General features: G+C 47.2%; 5 protein-coding genes across 5 annotated transcripts; 4 read left to right on the top strand and 1 right to left on the bottom strand.

The window, feature by feature from the left end:
• Positions 1–925: 925 nt before the first annotated feature.
• PEX2_064040 (Major facilitator superfamily domain, general substrate transporter) lies at positions 926–2,039 on the top strand (the record flags this gene model as incomplete). Its single annotated transcript, XM_016743675.1, has 2 exons — positions 926–954; positions 1,205–2,039. The coding sequence occupies 2 exons, from the start codon at positions 926–928 to the stop codon at positions 2,037–2,039; spliced, it is 864 nt and encodes a 287-aa protein (XP_016594740.1).
• A 428-nt stretch (positions 2,040–2,467) lies between these two features.
• Positions 2,468–6,589, top strand: PEX2_064030 (putative sensor histidine kinase/response regulator; the record flags this gene model as incomplete). Its single annotated transcript, XM_016743674.1, has 3 exons — positions 2,468–2,538; positions 2,605–6,269; positions 6,318–6,589. 3 exons carry the CDS (start codon positions 2,468–2,470, stop codon positions 6,587–6,589), a joined length of 4,008 nt encoding a protein of 1,335 aa, XP_016594739.1.
• Positions 6,590–8,297: 1,708 nt separating this feature from the next.
• On the top strand, positions 8,298–9,464 carry PEX2_064020 (ankyrin repeat domain-containing protein; the record flags this gene model as incomplete). Its single annotated transcript, XM_016743673.1, has 2 exons — positions 8,298–8,382; positions 8,458–9,464. 2 exons carry the CDS (start codon positions 8,298–8,300, stop codon positions 9,462–9,464), a joined length of 1,092 nt encoding a protein of 363 aa, XP_016594738.1.
• A 344-nt stretch (positions 9,465–9,808) lies between these two features.
• PEX2_064010 (uncharacterized protein) lies at positions 9,809–10,564 on the bottom strand (the record flags this gene model as incomplete). Its single annotated transcript, XM_016743672.1, has 1 exon — positions 9,809–10,564. The coding sequence occupies one exon, from the start codon at positions 10,562–10,564 to the stop codon at positions 9,809–9,811; it is 756 nt and encodes a 251-aa protein (XP_016594737.1).
• Positions 10,565–11,894: 1,330 nt separating this feature from the next.
• On the top strand, positions 11,895–13,556 carry fgaMT (4-dimethylallyltryptophan methyltransferase easF; the record flags this gene model as incomplete). The annotated part of the gene is made up of 3 exons (XM_016743671.1): positions 11,895–12,204; positions 12,774–13,249; positions 13,302–13,556. 3 exons carry the CDS (start codon positions 11,895–11,897, stop codon positions 13,554–13,556), a joined length of 1,041 nt encoding a protein of 346 aa, XP_016594736.1.
• Between the last annotated feature and the right edge of the window lie 108 nt (positions 13,557–13,664).

Here is a 13,664-nt window from a genome sequence, read left to right as displayed (position 1 = left end):
TATATCTTTAAATTTTAAACAAAATCCGACTAGTAGAGGTAATGTTTTGATAACATATATATTTAGGATTTATACAGGTATACTACTACTTTCTAAGCGAACTTCTATAATATTTAAATTATCTAAATACCGCGTTTTCTCGCGTTTTTAAACGTGATATATAAATTTAACTGATTATTAATTACACACTAATTAAATTAACAAGATATTACCTTGAAATAAAGCTTAAGAGCTGGGTCTAAACATAGGGTAATAAAAAAAGTAACGTTTTTTTGGAATGTTTATATTGTTTGGTGCTTATTGGGCCCTATTAGCCCCCTAATCAAAGCCCAGTGGGCCTAAGGACCGGGCCCAAAACCCAGCCCATTAGTGGGTTGGGGCGGGTTGAGCTTTGGGTTCTGTGGGCTTTGCGGAGGTCTAGCTATAGTGAGACTTCTGAAGTATTGGGCAGAATTTTGTACAACATCAACGATGTTTTCTGAAGAACAGAGAGCCATAAACACATAGATTCCGCACTGCTTGCGGTAGAATATACCCACTGGATTGACTATTTTGCATTGCAAATGCTACTCTCTACCGCTTCTCGGCATCTAAAATCAATCAAGACAGCGGAAGGATATTTCACGAGGATATTAAGTCTTTGAGTCAACCCTTTCTAGAGGTGGCTCAGTACCCTTATCACATTGTCTTGATTCCGGCAAGCGTGGTGGAATCTTCAAGGGAGCCAATTCGCTGCCTGAGGGCATCTTGCAATATGTACAAAAATATACAGTATTTTTGAAAGAGGGCGAAATTACCCCCGATCCAGAGGCCGAATGTAAATAGGCCTTCGTGGACTACTTCTTAGTGGCAGCGAAGATGGCCGGGGTGCAGGGCCGGGAGCAAATTCGGACTTTAGGGAACATGCTGCGTCAATCCTTTAAATATGAGCCATCATAGTTCAAGCACTGATAGGTGCGTAACTTTTTCCTTACTAGTAGCTCATTCAAACTGGTGAATACACTGACTTTGATGCTTCGATGCAGTATTAATCTTTTCTTTTCTTTCTTTTTTTTCAAAAAGGCGATGGGTTTTCTATGTAGCCGGGATTGTGACGGCTATCACTACATTGTTCCTCTTTGGTCTTCCCGAGTCGCGACCGTCACTACTCCTTAGTCGGACAGTCGAGAGAATACGCCAGGAAACCGGGATTGACACCTTAAAGGTATGGGATCCGATTGGCCTCCCGATTTCAAGATATCTTCCCTTTCAATTTCCAAGGCATTGCTAACGCCGCGCAGGCACTGAATCCTGATCACTCACCCGATTTGAAAACTTTTGCTCGCATCGCCCTCTTCCGTCCTATTCAACTCTTTTTCACAGAGCTGATTGTTTTTGTGGTGGCCACTATGAGCGCTGTAGCTTTTGCCTTGATATATATGTTCACGGAAGCCCTCCCGCCGATCTACGAGTCGATGGGGTTCTCGAGCACTTCATCCTGCCTTCCCTTTCTCGCAATTTGTGTCGGTCTTATATCGAGACTTCTTACCCGCATACAAGACCACCGTACGATTGTCAAATATGAGGAAGAGATTATTACACTTGAGCCAGAGCATAAGCTTCTCGGTTTCATGATCGGTGCTCCTATGTTGGCTGGAGGATTGTGGTGGTTCTCATGGACCATTCCGCCAGTGGCCGATGTTCATTGGATTGTTTCTAAAATTGCCCTTGTTCTCATTGGATATGCCCTGAATGAGTTTGATTCTGTTCTTGCGGGCTATCTTGCTGATAGTTATCCCAGCTATGCGGCTAGTGGGTTCGCTGCTCTTTCGCTCATCCGCTCGTTGATGTCAGCAGCTTTCCCATTGTTCGCTAATCAGATGTTTGAGGGGCTTGGTGCGAATGTTGCATCTTCGATTCTAGCGGCGCTGGCAACATTGTTTTGCATCGTTCCGCCTTTATTCATTAAATACGGCAAAAGGATTCGGGCTCGAAGCAAATCCGCACGATATAGTCTGCGGGTTTACCAGGAAAACGGCGTGGATAAGAATGGCTACTGAATCGAAAAGATGAGATGTTTGTTCTGTAACGTGAATAGGAGAACATAAATCTGGATAGATAAGAAGAATACATATTCGTGAACATCAGCGCTAAAGAATGGAAACTATCCTCTTTTTCAATGACACAGGGAAAGAAAATCCCAATGACCTCAAAACGAGCTCGGATCAAGCCAAAGCGGTGCAACCTCCACCGCCACATTTCTTCCAGCAGAATTCCGGTCAAAAAGCCCGATCCAGCCCGGTGGAAACAACATGATTGAGCGATCGGCCCATTCATATTGGCCGACCTCGGTATGGATCAACCATGTATCCACTTCGAAATTTAGCAATTCCTTGATTTCTGTCACAGTCACCTTGCTCTTTTCTAACAACTAGACTGTCCTGTCCGGTGAAAATTACCACCGAAAAGCATTCACTACATACATCTCATGTCATCGTCAGAGCCAGAGCAAGTCGGACCACCCAAGTTCAAACTAGCACAAGAGAGGGAACTATACAAGTATGTGAACAGGGGTTCCACTGTCCCCGACTTGAATGCACACTAAAACTTTACGATAAAAAAAAGATATCTTAAATTCAACGAAGTCCTCCAACCTGGCCCAAGCGTCCATACAACACCTGAGAATGTACGGAATCAACATACTGCCTATATTCCCCGATCGTCGCCAGATACCGCTTTGACGGCCTTCGCCCAGCTAGGAGTTTTAAGATTGAAGGCTCGACGTGCCTTGATCTCGCTTTTCGGTCGGGACCAACAGTATGTCCTCGCAGAGGCCACTCAAACACTCAGTCTTCAAGATCATTCAGTGGAGAATGATCGAGATGCTTTATGGTTGGGTTGCTGCGTTGTCCCCAAGGAGCATGGGATATGTCAACAAGTCGCTTCTCTGCCCCAAATGAAGCCAAAAGAAGACAAACATGTGGTCGAGGGAGGTATATACATGGTACCGGATCTGCGCGAAGATGACCGGTTTAATCAGTTGAACATGGTCACCGGCACCCCCAAAGCAAGGTTCTATGTAGGCGCCCCCATAATCAGTTCGAAAGGGATCACCATCGGATCCTACTGCGTTATCGATGACGAGCCACGATCCGGATTGGACGCCCCGTTGATAAAGTTCCTGCAAAATATGGCATCGACTGTCATGACCCACTTGGACATGGCCCGATGCAAAGCGGAACATCATCGTGCAGAGAGAATGATCGTTGGGTTCGGAAGTTTTGTGGAAGGCAAGGCGACGCTCCGTAAGGAGTGGGTACAAGACACTGGACTACGCCTGAATGAACAGCAACATGACGAAGGCCACCTGAATGTTATGCAGCAAAATGCACAAATCAAATCCGGTCTACTCACAACTGTCCACACTCACCCCTCATCGCCGCCGCAGCAGTCACAAGCTTCACGAAATCATTCTGAGAAGTTTGTATCCTCCGAATTGTCCAGTATACCATCATCGAGCCCCTCCCCAGGGCCATCTTCCTCATCGTCAGCAACCCAGTCCGACAAGAGTTCAGACGCCAGTATCGATCAGATATCAAATCTCAACAAAGCTGAAACGCAAACTAGTTTTTCCGTCCGAAGTACGGCATCCACCGAAAATCTACAAGAAGACATGCTTTCTATCGGAGTGCGCCAAGTATTTTCGCGAGCAGCTAACATCATCCGAGAGTCAATAGAAGTTGAAGGTGTGGCGTTCTTCGACGCAAGTATTGGGTCTTATGGTGGTCTCGTCAACGATACGAAGCGAAAGGGGCCAGGCTCAGACAGTGGTACCTTGGAAAGCTCCATGGGCAGCAGCGACGATAGCACCGGGTCTGATTCCCAGAAAAGCTCTACCGCATCAGCTGGGAATGACACCATCCCAGAGAATACGACCTTATGTGAAATCCTAGGCTTCTCGACTTCGACTACATCCAGTATCAACGAGGAATCAAAAGGAAGACTTGCCCTCCGGGAAGCATTGCTGAAGACCCTTCTGCGGCGCTACCCGCAGGGCAGGATTTTCAATTTCAGTGAAGAGGGATCGATGTCGTCTGACGAAAGCAGTGATGGGCCTTGGAATAGCTCGTTAGACCGTGAGGGCTCAAGCTCGGTCAACCTCGACCTCATTGGTAAAAGAGCAAGAGGAAGCCGGAAAAAGACGCGCGGTGCCATGCTCAAAGAGGATGGAAATGTCCTCATTCGACTCTTCCCTGGAGCTCGCAGTATCGCTCTCCTGCCCATGTGGGATTCACACCGAGCTCGGTGGTTCTCAGGCGCTCTGGTATGGACAAACACACCTCGGCGTGTTTTCACGTCCGAGACCGAGCTTACATATCTTTCAGCCTTTGGAAACAGTATAATGGCGGAGGTGCATCGTTTGGATGTCGAGATGTCGGAGAAGGCGAAAACAAATCTAGTCAGCAGCATCTCGCACGAATTACGAAGTCCTCTCCATGGCATTCTTGGCACGTCAGAAATACTTCGGGACACGGCGATGAACGCACTTCAGCACGGATTGGTACACACCATCGAATCGTGTGGGCGGACATTGCTGGATACGATTAACCATTTACTGGACTTCTCGAAGATAAACAACTTCCGGAAGGAAGGAGGCAAAAAAGCTATTCATAAACGGAAGAGCCCTTCAAGACGACACAAAAACACCGACCCATCACCTCACAGTATAAAGCCTTCACGACGGACGCGGCATAGCGGGATGATCAGTCTAAAGTCTGATATTCAGCTAGATGCCGTTCTAGAAGAGGTGATGGAAAGTGTCTTTGCAGGCTACAGTTTTTACCACAGCCCACAAAGATCAATGGCGATAGACCGTCCGAATCACATGGCACTAGACGTCTTGGGGCCCGACCAGCAATCGAGTCAGGTCAGCATCATCTTGGACATCGATGAAGCTGCCGAATGGAGGTTTTCCACCCAAATAGGTGCATGGCGTCGGATCATGATGAATCTTTTCGGCAACGCCCTTAAGTACACCAACACTGGCTTTATCTTAGTGAAGTTGACTGCGTCGCCTGTCACTCCTGCCAACGACGCCGTGCCTGGAGGACCTTCTGATTTCAAGGTGACCCTGACGGTCAAAGATACAGGTATCGGGATGAGCATGGAGTATCTGCAGAATGGTCTGTTCACTCCATTCACACAAGAAGACTCGCTTGCCCCTGGAAACGGACTCGGGTTCAGCATTGTACACCATGCAGTTCTGTCCATGGGTGGTCATATCGAAGTCAGTTCACTCCGGGGTCGTGGTACCGAAGTCTCGATTGAAGTCACCCTTACCCATATGCCCACACAAATGACCAGATCGAGTCTCTCCGAACCCGAGCCCCTTTTGAAAGTGAAACACCTTACACGTGGCGCGACCCTGGGACTCCTGGAGCTTGGATCACCTGACATCTCCGATCGCGATACAATTCTCTGTACTTCTCTAGAGAAATTGTGCAAGAACTGGTTCGAGATGGATGTCCGTGTCCTGACCCCAACAGACACTTCTTCCCCCGAATACGATTTCTATGTTGTAGTGCAGACCGATACCGATTCAGTGAACACTTGGGAATCATGGTTGTTAAAGACCCAGAATTCTTCCCATGACAATGCCAGCAATCGAAGAGTTCCGATTGTGGTGATTTGTCGGTCGCCGGAGGCAGCACACCTCATGTCTGTTGCAGCAAATCAATCGAATCAGCAGGCTGTTGTCGAATTTATTAGCCAGCCCTGTGGCCCGCGCAAGTTGTCCAAAGCATTCAACATTTGCATCAAGCGACAACAAGGCCAGGAACCTTTGACTGGGGGTAACTCTGATATAGATCAACCTCAGAGGAAGAAACCGTTCCAGTTGACGAAATCATCTCCAGCTTCTAGGGAGGAAATCGAAGCACAACGTGCAGATGATGAGCTGGATTTCCAAAAACACAAAGCAGGAAAAAAGGCGATAGACGATGAATATCGCAAGTTAGACGAAAAAGAAGACCCACAACAACCTGACGGTACTCATCTTTCTCTTTCTCGGGCTGAAAGTGATGCCATTACTTTGCCAATTCGAGAGGGTTTACCAGAGAAAGAGGAGCCGACACTGACAGTGTTGTTGGTTGAAGACAATGATATCAATTTGCAAATACTGGTTGCACATATGAAGAAAGAAGGATACAGGTACACGATTGCCCGCAATGGTTTGGAGGCGTTGAACACTTTCAAAGCCCATCCTAGAAAATTTGGAGTGGTCCTGATGGGTAAGTACCCTGCTTGTTGTATATGAAACACTATTCTAACAAGCACAGATATCTCCATGCCTATAATGGATGGGTTCGAATCTACTCGACTTATTCGCAAGGCTGAGCGAGAATATCAGAAGACGCTCCATATCTCTGCACAAGAATCATTTACACCTGCGACTATCGTCGCTATGACCGGCCTCGCGAGTGCTAGTGCTCAACACGAAGCTTATGGGTCCGGAATGGACCTCTTTTTAACGAAACCGATCCGACGAAAAGAATTATTCACGGTATTGAATGAGAGAAGCCCAGGCGAGGTCGAGAAACCTTCTCAATGATATGACGTAACGCACTAATGGCGATCATGCTTTATTTTTGGCGTCGAGTATATATACGATTTTACTTGTGTTTGTGTTTTTTTTTTTGTTTCAATCATACCCTTTTATCAGAGATGGAAGATAAGTACTGATCATTGAGGATTTGGGCTACCTTGCCATTGGCTCCTCGAGCAGGGGCTGGATTGTACTACGGGGCTTTTTTATTATTGCAAAATGTAGCCCAATATCGTAAAAGATAGCGCCATTGTTGGGATCGGTTTTTTTTTCTGCGTAGGACTGCCGAGAGGATATATACTTCACATCCTTTCTGTCTTTCTTTTCAACTGTCGCTACTAGATGAATATACTCCTGAAAAAGACCGATGATGGGATCGCTAGCACCATCCTTCAAAATCGTAGTGTGATATTATTGTAACCGGCATATATCCTAGGCCTTCCTTCCGAAAGTAATAAGGACATAAGTACCCATTAGCGGTGAATATCCTAGTATAAGATGTCGGAGCTAGTCCAAAAAGCCAATAGCCAGACCGCTCTTAGCGACGTTGTTTCAGACATCAAAGCCACTGTAGTGAACGTGTTCGAATAGTGGTACGCCACGTGTGGTCCAGGGTGCGGTAGGATTGATGAATTCATAATTAATACGTGGAGAATATGGCAAATCTTACAATATGTTAGCAGACCGTGAGCGTTGATGGGACAGGAAACACATGGTCAGCTTGACCAACCTACAGATATAGTAACATGGAGGGTCAATCCTTCCTTGCGCATATTGTTTAGTCTTAGGCAGAAGCATGCGAGAACAAAGAAGTCACCAATCGGAAACCGAGGGTCCCGGAGATCCGACGGCTCTAAGGGCGGGGTTTTGGGGGTATTTAACAAGCTCTGTTAAAATACCCAGATGATAGAAAATTAGATAGCTGTTTAGCCGCCTGTATCCTTTGAATTTCGCATTGAGCTCATTTCAACTTTCAGTTCCAAACTTTAGGACTGGAATCGGACTGTTCTTGGGCTAGGTTGAGAGATGCCCTCCTCCTACTTTACTATTCCCTGTCCCAATTCTCTTACTGTTCTGAGTGTAGAACTTGGCCAATAATGGTCCCTCATGCTAGATAGGACATGGTTAGAGTATGCGTTATACTAAATCGGGCTACGGAGTACTCCGTACAATATATTGCATTTTGTATGAAATACGGAGTATAATGGGCTTGATTGTCTGTTGTGGCCTAGCGGATTGGTCAACCTTGGGCCTAAGCCTTATTTAGCTACTGCATCCCCTCCCCATCATTCGGGGTTCATAGACTAGTCAAATCACCTGTATGACCTATGGGCCATGGTTGGAGAGGCTACGCCTATACAGTATTAGTCGTGGACCCTTGATTTTCGGCCATCTATTATAATAGGTATGTGCAAGGGTATGTCCATTATTAGTTTCTCTTGGGGATTTAATTGTCGTGATAGGCCTATCTACGGAGTACCTAGGTAGAATTCTATCCATGTATCACTAGCAAGGTTGTGCTATTCCATGCAGAGTTGATAAGCCTCCCATTTCTTCCAGTTTAATCCTCTGCTTCCTCTCATTTATGTGATACATACACATTATTTGTGCGCATGCGATCTTCTCCTACTTGGTTTATAGCACCTTTCTGCGACATCATGAGAATTGTACCTTGAATCGTGCTTTTTCTTTCTTGCCTGTAGGGCAACAGATAATGGATACTCAGCAAGTTGCTCAGGCTGCCATTGAAACCTTGCAGCGAAGAAGACTTCAAAATCGCAATGCTCAGAGAAACCGTCGTAAGCCTTGAAGATTCCTACCTTTCAACTCCCCACTCATGTGGTCTTGGCTTCCCTAATGATTTGTATCCTAAGGCAAACGTCAAGCAGAGCTTCAGCAACAGCGACCGAAAGAGCAAGAAAAACAAACGAAGGGAAGCCCTCAGTCTAAAAATGGCAATACCTGCGCTCCATCTGATAGTGTTTGCCACGACTACCAGACGCGAAACTTGGATAATACGCAAAATAAAGCGGGAAACTCCCACTTCGAAGAGGGTATACCACTTCCTGCCTATTTTGCATCAGAGATATCTCAATGCGAAGCCGTGGATTACAGGCGCTACTCTGCCAGTGAGCCCGAGAACTTGACAAAGCAAAACAACAGCCCTAGCATTGCAAGTTCTATTTCGAGTCTAAATAACGTCAATATATTTGATGCCATGATGGAAGAGATGCCCAATTTTGCACAGGACCTAGAGCCTGGGATTTGTTCTTTGTCTGCCTACCCCAGAGCCTCAAATAATCTAGAGGAACATCAAGAAGAGACACCAGAAAATGTTCTGCAATGCCCCAGGAAGTTTCAGCAGCAGATATCCACTGTGGCCCGAAGAGCTCTCGGGGCGATGGCTTTATCCACCGAGAGGATTGCTGGGACCAATGCGTCCACTATACGTTCACTGACGCCACTATCGGGGACAAACCAGAGCTCACAAAGCGCTTATATCACGGAGAATAAAGGGAAAACAGCACTACACATTAGTGCCGAGCGTGGCAATGTGGGAATCGTACGTTTTCTGCTACTCCACGGGATCGACATCAATACGAGGGACGACTCGGGGCGGACAGCACTACACTACGCAGCACACGGTGCATACATCGACATTGTTTCAGAGTTACTTGTCGCTGGCGCGGATATAGAAGCTCGTGATAATGAGGGTAGAAGTCCGCTACATGCCGCGGCTGATGCCGAGTGCGAGCCTGTGATACGGTTGCTAGTGCGAGAGGGCGCGGACCTAAATGCAGCTATAGGCATTAGCGGTCACAGCAGGGGCGAGAAGGGGCACTATATGGATGACTACCAGCAGACAATTACGAGCGAGTAGGTCAGTTAATCTGGAAGGGTTTAAAGGGCTAAACTCCGAGAGTTCAACCATGGAGCCGATCTCGGGTATCTCGGGGATATCCGGGGATATCCGGGTGGGTCAGACTGGGGCCGTTTTATGTACATAACACAAAAATGCGGCTTAAAATACAAGATACCAGAGGGTATCCACCAAACTGCGTCACTGTCCGGAATTTATCGATTTTGTCAATCAATAGTATTCTTTGCAAGCTAAAGGAGAACTAACTAATTGAGAATGAACAAAGAGAGAGGGGAACAAGAAGCCTTCACCTCGCAAGCAAACATGCATGACCTGGTCTGAAGGATTAGGCACCAACGGCATTCCTAAATCTCGTGCTTCAGACCAGCTACCATTTCCTTGTAAAGCCCCATCTCCTCTTCCTGGTAAATTTCAAACTTGCTTCCGCCCATGCCATCAACAAGTTCACGGATCTCGACAACTAGCGCCTCGGCCTCAGATCGTCGTGAGGGACCCTGGCCCCATAAGGCTCTTGTGATAGTCCTGCGAGCGCTGAGGGCTTGCGGAGAGCCTTTTCCAAGCTTTGCCTGAGCATCCATCCACTCACAAACCGGCAGCACAACTTCCTCCGCCTCCTTATATTTCCCAACCTTGACAAGGTGATCTGCCAGCATATGGGGAGGGACAACGTTCGATGTATCCGGCCTTTTCTCCACTAGCATGCGGACAGTTTCCTCGGCCTGCGGTAGATCCAATTCATCCTCGAGTATATATATTCCCTGCCACAGCTTATTCCACTGTTCGTAATCGACTTTATAGAGTGACTGAGGGGGCGAAGTGGCCGCTTCTTCCTTTGCCAACTTGTCCTGGAGTAGTTGAAGGAGAAGCTGAAGCTTTTTTTGCTGATCTGCGGTATCGTCGGGGTTCATTCCCGCAGGGTCGGCAGCTAGCTGTTCCAATTCGTTATCCGAAAAGTTGCCCAGAAAATTCCGGGCAGTAGAGTAACTGAAACTGTCCCAGAAACGATTTACTGGTACAGGTGCCTCCCACGAAAACGACTTGGCTGCCTCGGCGGTGGCGATCTTGCCTGTTGAGTACCGGAAAGATGAAATGGCTGCCATTATTGAAGATGAAACTATAGTGAAGAGATGAATCTATTCAGAAGAATCGACTGAAGGTGGAGATGAAGATGAGTTGATCTTCGAAATGGCGGTCTGTTCACTTATGTGCAATTCTAAGGGGCGGTCGGAGGTGTGGAGTTTTCAGCCTCATGTCAGACAAAGAAACGCACATGCGCTAGTATCTCTTAATTGGCCAATAGCAACGAGACGAAAAGAGGAATTGTGTGCTGACTGAACGCAATTTGTGTGCTGACTGCTTAGGTGGTGAAAATTAAAGCTGAAGCTATTGAGATATTCGTAAACGCAGACAACCTCATTTAAAAGACTTGTTCAAAAGAAAAGACCACCAAAAGATGATAAAAACCAGCTGAATATTCCTCACACGTAGCGCTCCGCAAAATCCACAAATAGGCCTAGACCCCGGGTCCAAAGTCCAAACAGCAGTGGGCTATGGGCCTAACCTTAACCCACAGCCCATCAATGGGGACCCATAAGGCGCCTATTAAAGCCTATTAAAAGGGCATCTTATACAATATCATATCCTAACCCTTTTACGAATTGTATATATTTCAATTTTAAATAAAACCCGACCGGCAAAGGTCGAGATACTATAAAATTGAAGTTTTAACAAGATATATATTGTAGTGGGGGACCTTGCCTCCCACTACGTATTGACCTTGCCTGTCCTGTCTTACGAAGTGATTTTATTTTGTAATCTTGGGGAGCTGGAGGATACAAGTAGTAGGAAGAGACAAATTGAATAGAACACACCTCTACACCTCTCTGAATTGACCTCTTGGACTGCATGTCCTGGTTCCTCTGTAGACAGAGTCGAGTATGAAACTGAACTGCGAGTGCTGAATCGACCCGTATGCCTCAGAGCATACAGCCTTGAGCGTTCCCCTCTTCAATATCTAGGGTTTATATAAGGAGTACTATTACTTTCTAAGTGAACTTGTGTAATTTATATTCTATCTAAATAACGCGTTTTTTTAGGATTTTAAACGTGATATAGAGAGAATATCAGTAATGAATTCTAAATAATTTTAACTAATAAAATATTACCTTTGGGATAAGGCTTAGAAACGGGGGTAAAACGAATGGTAATTCCAAAATCCCTGAAAGGGGGTTCAACTTCTGAATTCTCGGCATATTTGTGTGTACTCTTTGGGGCCTATATAGGGGCCCATTAACCCGCAGTGGGCTTATACCTTAGGCCCATAGCCCATCGGTGGGCCTAAGGACCGGGCCCAAAACCCAGCCCATTAGTGGGTTGGGGCAGGTTGGGCTTTGGGTTTATAGAGTTGACAGGGGCCTCAACAAGACCGCCATGCATCCGGCCTGGAGGTCTGCGGCACACCTGATTACCTTTATCCGGACAGTAGAGCCATCTATTGCAGGGAAGGCTGCTGCCATCGAGGAGCTCACTCGGGTTCAAATGCCGGTCCTATACTCGCTGGAGCCGATCTCTCGAGTATCCTACCTTAATCTGGCAACCCCAAGCGAGAAGCATTTCCAAAAGGTTTACTGGGGAGACCACTACGCTCGACTTGCTGGGATCAAGCGGAAGGTAGATAAGGATGGCTTGTTTATTGCCAAATATGGAGTTGGGAGCGAGGACTGGGATGAGGAAGGCACATGTAGGAAGCCGGTTGACCCATTTTCGCGGGCTTGGGCGGTACTCGCAGGTGTGCTTATGTAGAGATTGACAACTTTGTTGTAATGAGATTGTATGAGTACCATACCACTGTTTGATGATTCTGACACTAGCGTCTTGCTGCAGCTGTGGCTGTTGGTCGAACTCACTCCCGAGCTAAGAATCTCAATCAGAAATTTTACCCATATATTTCACCATTCACAAGATATTCCGCTACCTTTCTCCTCTTCTTTTATCCATTTCTATAATCTCTCCCATTAAAATCATGATTATGAAGGTTGAATCCACTATCATCGACATTCGCAAAGTCGACACTTCCGAATCAATCTGTGATAGACAGGAAGAAATTCGCATTTTGCGGGAGCATGCCCATAGCATTGCAACCACTTTAGCCCACAACAGCGTGATTGTTGATCTTGGGAGCGCGTAAGTTACTTGTTCTCTCTCTCTCTCTCAATTCTTCTTCCTCGCCAGGAAGAAAAGAAATAATAATCTATGTTTTTACCCCAAATTGTAACCACAGCTAAGCCTAACTCGCAAACAGAAGCTAAGACAAAGTCCTCCTCCTCCTGGAAGCTCTCGAAGCCCAGCAAAAGCCCGTCCGCTACTACGCCCTGGATCTGAGTGCAACTGAGCTCGCTACTGCGCTAGCCAGCCTCCCCACCGCGAGGTTCCGCTACGTGCACTGTGCCGCCCTTCACGGCACATTCGATGATGGGCTGCGCTGGCTCTGCGAGACGCCGAACATCCGTGATCAGGTGCACCACCTACTGCTGCTTGGCTTGACGCTGGGCAACTACTCTCGGGCGAATGCGGCAGCCTTCCTGCGGCAACTCACCAACCAAGCCCTTTCCACCCGCCAGGCCGAGAGCTCCATCCTGGTGACGCTGGACGATTGTAAGGTCCCTACCCGGGTGCTGCGGGCCTACACAAGCGAGGGAGTGGTGCCCTTTGCCCTAGCCTCGCTGGACTACGCGAATCGGTTATTGGTTGGCCAGGGGGAAGGCGAAGAGAAGGGTGCAACGCAGGTACAAACCCAAAAAGGCATTCGACCCAAAGGACTGGAACTATCTCAGCGAGTGGAATTATGTCCTTGGGCGCCATGAGGCGTCTTTGATCCCCCAGGCAGGCGACGTGTCTCTAGGGCCGCCCTTGGGGGGCATCACGGTCCGGCGGGAGGAGAAGGTACGTTTTGGATGTAGTTACAGGTACGATCGGGAGGAGCTGGAGACGTTGTGGGAAGGGGCGGGGGTCGACACGGTCAATGCATGGTCCAGCCCGGGCTGCGAGGTACACTTTTACCAATTGAAGATGAGGAACCCGGGCGGGTTGTAGTTCTTGGACTATCGTGGTGTGAGCAATGGAAGTGCATTTGGTTCATTCATTTCTCCCTTTCTCTTATTCTTTCTTTCTTTATTTACTTCTCTTAAATCTAGTGTCATT

The sequence above is a fragment of the Penicillium expansum genome (assembly GCF_000769745.1).
Source record: "Penicillium expansum strain MD-8 chromosome Unknown contig210, whole genome shotgun sequence".
Lineage (NCBI taxonomy): Eukaryota > Fungi > Ascomycota > Eurotiomycetes > Eurotiales > Aspergillaceae > Penicillium > Penicillium expansum.
This window is presented reverse-complemented; position numbering and strand designations above follow the sequence as displayed.